Source organism: Antennarius striatus, chromosome 24, assembly GCF_040054535.1.
Source record: "Antennarius striatus isolate MH-2024 chromosome 24, ASM4005453v1, whole genome shotgun sequence".
Classification (NCBI taxonomy): Eukaryota; Metazoa; Chordata; class Actinopteri; order Lophiiformes; family Antennariidae; genus Antennarius; species Antennarius striatus.
Genome location: NC_090799.1, coordinates 10,639,991 through 10,648,701, shown reverse-complemented (window position 1 = coordinate 10,648,701; position 8,711 = coordinate 10,639,991). Strand labels below are relative to the sequence as shown.

The 8,711-nt window shown below is 46.1% G+C and overlaps 1 protein-coding gene across 2 annotated transcripts in view; it reads right to left on the bottom strand.

Moving 5' to 3' along the window:
• Positions 1-4,281: 4,281 nt before the first annotated feature.
• LOC137591420 (semaphorin-5B-like) overlaps positions 4,282-8,711 on the bottom strand; it is a 29,756-nt gene continuing 25,326 nt past the window's right edge. For both annotated transcript variants that reach the window (XM_068309395.1, XM_068309396.1), the window contains exons 19-22: positions 6,592-6,741; positions 6,331-6,366; positions 5,286-5,503; positions 4,282-5,180 (exon numbers count right to left, since the gene is read on the bottom strand). In XM_068309395.1, coding sequence (XP_068165496.1) covers positions 5,022-5,180; positions 5,286-5,503; positions 6,331-6,366; positions 6,592-6,741 — 563 coding nt within the window. In that variant the 3' untranslated portion in view covers positions 4,282-5,021. The remainder of the gene's footprint in view (positions 5,181-5,285; positions 5,504-6,330; positions 6,367-6,591; positions 6,742-8,711) is intronic.

The following is an 8,711-nucleotide window of genomic DNA, read 5'->3' as shown; positions in this document are numbered from 1 at the left end:
AGGGGGGGCTGCTCAGCTCCAGCCCGGCGGGGGGCTGTCCGGGTCCAGGCTGGGGGCTCCAGCTTCACACCTCACCGGGAGTCGCTGCCTCCTCCGTTAGTGAGCGCTCCTCACTGACGGGCTGACGGGGAGTGTGTGTGTGTGTGTGTGTGTGTGTGTGTGTGTGTGTGTGGGCGCAGGGGAATGCAGTCTGAACATGACGGTTGGGTTAAAGTGGGAAAGAACAAAAGATCCATTTTATTTTGTTCTCGTGTTAACGATTAAATAATAATAACACAATGATGATGATAATAATAATAGTAATAATCAATCAATCAATCAGTTTTTATTTATATAGCGCTGAATCACATCATCAGACGTTTCAAAGCACTTTACAGACAGAAAGCCAACAATGTCCTCCAGAGCAGCAGAAGCAACGGTGGGGGGGGACTCCCTCATTGAGGAGGAAACTCCAGGCAGGACCCAGACTCTGGAGGGGGGTCATCCACCTTGACCTGTTGGTAGGAAAAGAGAAATACACTGGGGACAGACATAGGTCAAGGAAAAGAGAAAGAGAGAGACAAAGAGACAGAGAGAGGCCAGTTTGAGTTCCAAGCCCACAGTGATCTGAGGCAGGATTCTGATTTAATCAGCTGATCAGATTCATTGGTTTTAATTGATAGATATAATTGAGTATCGTCAGCATAACAATGAAAATTAATGTTATGTTTCCTTATAATATTTCCCGATGGTAACATATAGATTAAACAGAATAATAATAATAATAATGTAGCCACAAGAGGACACAAGCCAGTGTCTTATTGTAGCGGTCTCAAGCCCAAATAAATACTGACGGTTGTGTCAGGAAGGGCATCCGACGTAAAACTTTTGCTAAATCAAAGATGCGAATCAAACCTATGACTTCCATACCGGATCGGTCGAGGCCCGGGTTAACAACGACCGCCATCGGTGCTGTTGACCTACAGGGCGCCGGTGGAAATTGGATTACTGTTGATCGAAGAAAGAGAGGAGGAAAGTGTGTTTGTAGGAAGAGAGAGAAGAGGAACACCAAGAGTATAGGACTGAGAGTAGGGACGTTGAATGTTGGGACTATGACAGGAAAAGGTAGAGAGTTGGTATAGTTGGATACAGGTATATCATCAGGACCGACTACCTTTCCAGTCTTCATCCTCTTTAATGCTCTCCTCACTTCACCCTGAGAACAAAGACTAGAAGAGGTGACTGTTGTGGACCAGGAAGTAGCAAAGATCAGTCAGGATGAAGTGAGGAGGGCACTGAAGAGGATGAAGAGTGGAAAGGCAGTCGGTCCTGATGATATACCTGTAGAGGTTTGGAAGTGTCTAGGAGAGGTGGCAGTAAAGTTCCTGCCTCTTCTGGAAGAAAGTATTCTCTACAGCCATTTCCATCCTTTTTGCAAAGTCAACCACCATCTGTCCTTCTGCGTTCCTCTCCTGGATACCAAACCTGCCCATCACCTCCTCATCACCTCTGTTTCCTGCACCAACATGTCCATTGAAGTCTGCTCCAATGACAACTCTCTCACTTCTAGGTCTGCTCTGCATCACTTCATCAAAGTCCAGCCAGAATTTCTCCTTCTCCTCCAGCTCACATCCTACCTGTGGAGCATACCCACTAACAACATTGAACATCACACCTTCTATTTCTATCTTCAGACTCATCACTCTATCTGACACTCTTTTTACCTCCAGGACATTCCTAACAAACTCCTTGTTCAAGATAACTCCTACTCCATTTCTCTTCCCATCTACACCATGATAGAACAACTTGAACCCTGCTCCTCAACTTCTAGCCTTGCTACCTTTCCACCTGGTCTCCTGGACACACAGTATGTCTACCTTCCTCCTCTGCATCATGTCAACCAACTCTCTACCTTTTCCTGTCATAGTTCCAACATTCAACGTTCCTACTCTCAACCTATACTCTTGGTGTTCCCCTTCTCTCTCTTCCTACGAACACACTTTCCTCCTCTCCTTCTTCGACCAACAGTAATCCAATTTCCACCGGCGCCCTGTAGGTCAACAGCACCGATGGCGGTCGTTGTTAACCCGGGCCTCGACCGATCCGGTATGGAAGTCATAGGTTTGATTCGCATCTTTGATTTGGCAAAAGTTTTACTCCGGATGCCCTTCCTGACACAACCGTCAGTATTTAACCGAGCTTGGGACCGGCACAATAAGACACTGGCTTGTGTCCTCTTGTGCAAGCATTAATAATAGTAGTAGTAATAATAATAATAATAATAATAATAATAATAATATTATTAATAATAATATAAATAATAATAATAATATTATTAATAATAATAATAATAATATTAATAATAATAATAATAATAATAATAATAGTAATTATGACTGGATTGATTGGGCTCCCCTCATCCTGACAGGTGTTTAGTTTCTTTCACCTGTCAGCAGAAGATAGGACACCACTGAGGACGATGACGTCATCTCTTCTCCATGTTGTCTCTGCTCTGGCCAGCAGATGGCAGCAGAATCACACTGAAATCACGCGGCTGGTGTGAGGCGTGTTGACACACTCCCGAGTGACGCGTCGGATCACACTCACCCTCTGCTCACCCTCACTCACAATCACTCTCCAACACACACAAACACACACAGGAAGTACGAATCCGAGCATGAAGCTCCTTTCACTGACACAAGCCACCAAATTTGCTAATTCATGAGCCATAATAAATAATCACTATAATAATAATAATAATAATGATCATAATAATAATAATAATAATAATAACAATAATAATAATAACAATAATAACAATAACAATAACAACAACAATAATAATAATAATATAATAATAATAATAATGTAAATGAAGTCATACAAGAACAAAACTTCAACTACAGGAATGTTTTTTTATCTGCTGTGTTCTTTACACGTGTGGAAACTTTGGACCACAGCTGTTTGTTGTCTTATTGTACGTGTGTGTGTGTGTGTGTGTGTGTGTGTGTGTGTGTGTGTGTGCGACTGTGTTTCTTATCAATAATTTCACTCTAAATGGGCTATAAATCACTTAAAAGCTCTCAGCTTCTCCCTCGTTGGTCCAACAGGAAGAGCTGAAAACATCTTTCCTGATCTCTAAGAAGTGAAGTGTGTGTGTGGGGGGGGGGGCAACCCCCCTTTAGTTTATGAAGCAAACTAGAAATCCAGTCCACACAAGTCAGGGCTTTGCTTTCTTGAGCTGTTCAGCGGATAAATAATAAGTGAGCACTGGATGGATGCTTGTGACTCAGACGAGGGACTTTGAGTATCTGTGGTTTACCTGAGCGTCTCTGCACTCACCTGCTCCACAAAGCAGACAGGATTCAGCAGGTCATTAATAGTCATGAGCTCTTTCACAGCAGCTTAAGCCTGGACAAGAAGGACGGGTCATGAACAAACCACTTTGTTGCTGGACTGCCATTGAATCCCTTTAGACAACCTCAGAAATAAGAACATGTTAACCTACATCCTGTAGGCAAAAATAGATTGAACACTTTCAGCATCACGAACATCTGAGGAAGATCAGAGGGAACCTAGCCTAGCCTAGCTTAGCGTAGCCCATAACCCCGGCGGGTTGTTGGGGTACCACAGACAAACTGCGGTTGTCACTATATGGTGTGTTAAGACCACCGATCCATTTGATTTCTGTCACATATAAACTTTTCATGTCACCTAGATGAAGATCCAGTCCTGTCCTGAAGCTGCCTGGCAACACAACGCTGAGGAGACACTGGAGTCACACTGGAGTCACACTGGAGTCACACTGGATTCACACTGGAGTCACACTGGAGTCACACTGGAGTCACACTGAAGTTACACTGGAGTCACACTGGAGTCAGTTTTCCACTAGTCAGTTTTACACTGGAGTCACATCACACTGGAGTCATGCTGGAGTCACAATGGAGTTACAATGGAGTCACACTGGAGTCATCTTCACACTGGAGTCATCATCACACTGGAGTCATCATCACACTGGAGTCATCATCACACTGGAGTCACACTGGATGCTGGTGCACCATACGCCTCATTGAACATGTCTCTAGGATAATGATTGGCTGTCAAACCCTGGGCCCCCCCCCCATCACTGGTTGTGTTTGTATAGATACACATGACTGTAGTTCACAGGAACCTGTTTGCGTTCTTTACCCACTGAAACTGGTTTGTGATGACATCACTTCCTGTTTTGGTGCAGAATGACTTCAGAGCTGGCATCAACAAAAGGAGCCCAGACAGTTCAGGTTTTTTAGGTTTGTTTGGGAAGACACAGATACAGTCATGTGACACGACTAAACTAACTCACACGTGCTAACGGTGATGACGATGACGTGATGAAGGCGTGTCCACATCTGACCTCCAATCCGGTTTACTTTGTTGCTAAATTAAAGCATAAAGAAGAAAAATCTGGAATTGTCCACTCATTCGTCGTGTGTGTGTGTGTGTGTGTGTGTGTGTGTGTGTGTGTGTGTGTGTGTGTGTGTTCTATCATTTGAACTCTAGAGTTCCCCCACTGGGGAACAGTACAGTAACTCTTTTGTTCTAAACTGGTGCAGCGTTAGTGATGCTGCACGTGTCCCAGTCTACAGGTAAAGTTCACCTGCAGTGACTCATCGTCACGCGTGATCAACGGGAACAGTCCCTGTTGAGGTGTGTGTGGAGTCACGTAGGTGTGTGTGGAGTCACATTGGTGTGTGTGGAGTCACATTGGTGTGTGTGGAGTCACGTTGGTGTGTGTGGAGTCACATTGGTGTGTGTGTGGAGTCACGTTGGTGTGTGTGGAGTCACGTTGGTGTGTGTGGAGTCACGTTGGTGTGTGAAGTTGGTGTGTGTGGAGTCACGTTGGTGTGTGTGAAGTTGGTGTGTGTGGAGTCACGTTAGCGTCGTCAGCGTGTCCCCAGGGTCAGGTGAGCACTGAATGTTCAGGTGACTCAGAATCCACTGGACGGGACCAGGAGGTGAAGCCCCCCAGCAGAGGAGCAGGAGTCTGTGGTGGGGTTGGGTCCTCAGCTGTGCATGTAGGCCCTGCAGGGGGCGTCTGGGTGGAAGTCGTACTTCAGGCCGGTGGAATAGTAGCTGGTGGGGAACATGTTGCTGGAGGGGGGCGGGGACGGGAAGTGGCCACACCCATCATCGTTCACATGCAGGTTGTTCTTGTTTAGTGTCTGTTGGGTGGAGACAGAAGTTCACCAGTGGCTCACCCCCCCAATGTGAACAGACTACATGCTCACCCCCCCAACGTGAACAGGCCCACACAAACCCAGACTGACCTTGAACTCCATTGGGATGTATCTCTCGTTCTTTGGCGGGGGAGGGGCGTTTCCTGGCTTGCTGAAGGCGAGGTGGTTGGGCGTGTCCGGGTGGGCGGCGCCTGGCTCGGCTGGGGGTGGGGTCAGGTGCTGGCAGTAGGAGAAACCAAGAGCAGAAAGCAACGCCGCTGCAAAGAAGCTGGCCGATCCCACCGCCAGCAGCTGGAACAGAGTGAAGGCTGGAGGCACAGGGGGGCACCAGTGTAAAACACTCTGACTGTGTCCATGGGGGGGTCTAATTCATTCTAACAGGATTACACGAAATTCATGAAACCTAACCCAAACAGAACACAGGAACTAGATTACACCGCAGGACGTATCCTGTTATAACCACAGCTTCACTATGTTCAGTAGAGGAAAGGCTTCTCTGATGGAGTCTGATGGAACCGGGTCTAACAGACAGGAGAACGGTTTATCTGAGGATTGGAGAAAAGAGAAAACACATCCATAGAACCAGACGGCTCACCAGTCCGATGTGTGTTTTCTGGATCTACAGGATGTAAAGGACTACAGTTGGTGGAGGACAGGACACCAGAAGTTTAGTCTTAGATGAGCAGGATCTTATTATTATTATTATTATTATTATAGTAATTATTATTATAATTATTATTATTATTGTAATTATTATTATAATTGTTATTGTTATATTATAGAAATTATTATCATCATCATCATTATTATTACTATTATTATTGTTGTCATTATTATTACAGTAATTTGTATTTTTATTATTAATATTTTTATTATTATTATCATTATGATTATCATAAATAATAATAATAATAACATATTATTATCATTATTATAAGACAGACCTGATGGAACACTAGGCCCACCAGCCGGTATTTACAGGGGTGAATTTGTCATTTGCTTTCTGGTTTTTAGATCAAACGTTTGCGTCCAGGTTCTGTTTTCTCCAGCTATGACAAAAACATGGAGTACATAGATAGGATCCGTGTGAGCTGGGAACACGCATGAGGCGTGACCATCACGTGTTCTCACTTACTTCCGCAGCTCTGAACTTCCTGTCCAGGTGGAATCACTGCAGGGACACAGACAGCCGTTAGAAGACAGACAAAAAACCAACGCAGCTCTACGACAAACAAGAAGCTCTGACTGTCTGTGAGAGGTTCGTGGTGAGATGAGAAGAACGCTGACATCTCCATGAATCCATCGCTTTACTTCACACTGAGTCAACACCTCAGCTTTGATTACATCCGTGTGTACCGTGATGTCTCTGCTGACGTGTTGATAGTGATGCTGGTACCTGGCACCTCGTGAGGCTGGCAGGGCCTGGACTGGGTGAGGTTGGCCAGGCAGATACTGTTCCCCGCCTCCCGGCCCCCCCCACACTGACAGGCGCGGTGCTGCAGACGCTCATCGTCACACTCCCCCCACTCAGTCCACTCCCCACACGCTGATGACCAAAAACAAGAGAGCTGAGGTGGTGACGCCATCGCTGTGTGTCCAGAGCAACAACATACAGTCCAACATACAGTGCCTTGTGAGAGTATCGGCCCCCAAACAACTTTTTCACATTTTGCCACATTTCAGGCTTCAAACTTAAAGATTACAAACTGAAAATATTTTGTAAGAACAACATGTGAGACACAATCGTAAAGTGGAACCAAATTTATTCCACATTTTATATTGTGTTTACAAATTAAAAACTGAAAAGTAGGACGAGCAAAAGCATTGGCCCCCTTTGAGTTAATACTCTGTCCAACCTCCTTCTGCTGCGATCACAGCCGCAAGTCTTTTTGGACTTTTTCACATCTTGAGACAGAAATCTTTGCCCTTTCCTCCTTAGAAAACAGCTCAAGTTCCTTAAGGTTTGATGGAGATCACAGCAATTTCCAGATCTTTCCACAGATGCTCGATTGGATTGAGGTTTGTTGAGATGTGAGTTACACCTTTGTATGCTAATGAGGGTCATTAGCATGAGACACATCACCTGGCTCAATCTGCTGAGACAATCTTTTTGGGAGTTTTGAAAGGACATGATTGTAAATGGAAGGACATGATTGCGCCTGTAGAGGATCCCCAGTGGAGTACCAGGACTGCAGCAGTTCAGAGGGACGGCCAGGTCTTGGTAGGTTTGCAGTGGTTTCATGCTCTCTCCATTTTGATATTATTGCTCACACAGTGCTCCGAGAGACGTTTAAATATCGTGAGATCTTCTTGTATCCCATTCCTGCTTTGAACTTTTCCAAAACTTTATCTTGGGCCTGCCTGGTGTGTTCTTTGGTTTTCATGATGTTGCTTGTTCTCCAGTGTTCCTTTCACAGACCTCTGAGACCTTCACAGAGCAGGTGCATTTACACTGAGACCAAATGACACACAGGTCTGTTTGTCATTGTTAGTCGTTTAGGTCAACATTGGATCATTCAGAAGTATTCAGGGAACTTCTGGAGTAGGTTAGCTGAGCTGAGAGAACAGGGGGCCAATACTTCTGTAAATCCTACTTTTCAGTTTTTTATCTGTAAACACAATATAAAATGTTGAATAAATTTGGTTCCCCTTCACGATTGTGTCTCACATGTTGTTGATTCCCCTGTGGACCCACCACCCGCAGGGCAGACCGATGGGGTCGGGTGCGCTGCCATACGGGTGGCAGTGATGACAGGGGGTCACGATGGACCAGACCCGGGCAGCAGAAGCTGGCTTTGGGGACGTGGAATGTCACCTCACTGGCGGGGAAGGAGCCGGAGCTTGTGTTGGAGGTGGAGCGCTACCAGTTGGATCTGGTGGGGCTTACCTCCACGCATGGCCACGGTTCTGGATCCAAACTCCTGGATAGGGGTTGGACCTTGTTTTACTCCGGAGTTGCGTCAGGCGTGAGGCGCAGGGTGGGTGTGGGGATACTCACAAGCCCCCGGCTGAGCGCCGCTGTGGTGGAGTTTACCCCGGTGGATGAGAGGTCGCTTCCCTACGCCTTAAGACTGGAGGGGGGGACTCTGACTGTTATTTGTGCGTACGCACCAAATATCAGTTCAGAGTATTCAGCTTTCTTGGGGTCCCTAAATGGGGTCCCTGCAGGGGACTCCATTGTTCTCCTGGGGGACTTCAATGCACATGTCGGCAATGATGGAGACACTTGGAGGGGCGTGATTGCTTGGGAGGAATGGCCTCCCTGATCTGAACCCAAGCAGTGTCATGTTGTTGGAATTCTGTGCTAGTCACGGATTGTTAATAACTAACACCATGTTCAAACACAAGGATGCTCATAAGTGGACCTGGTACCAGAGCACCCTGGGTCGGAGGTCAATGATTGATCTTGTGATCGTATCATCTGACCTTCGACCGTGTGTTTTGGACACTCGGGTGAAGAGAGGGGCAGAGCTGTCAACTGATCACCACCTGGTGGTGAGTTGGGTCCGTTGGCAG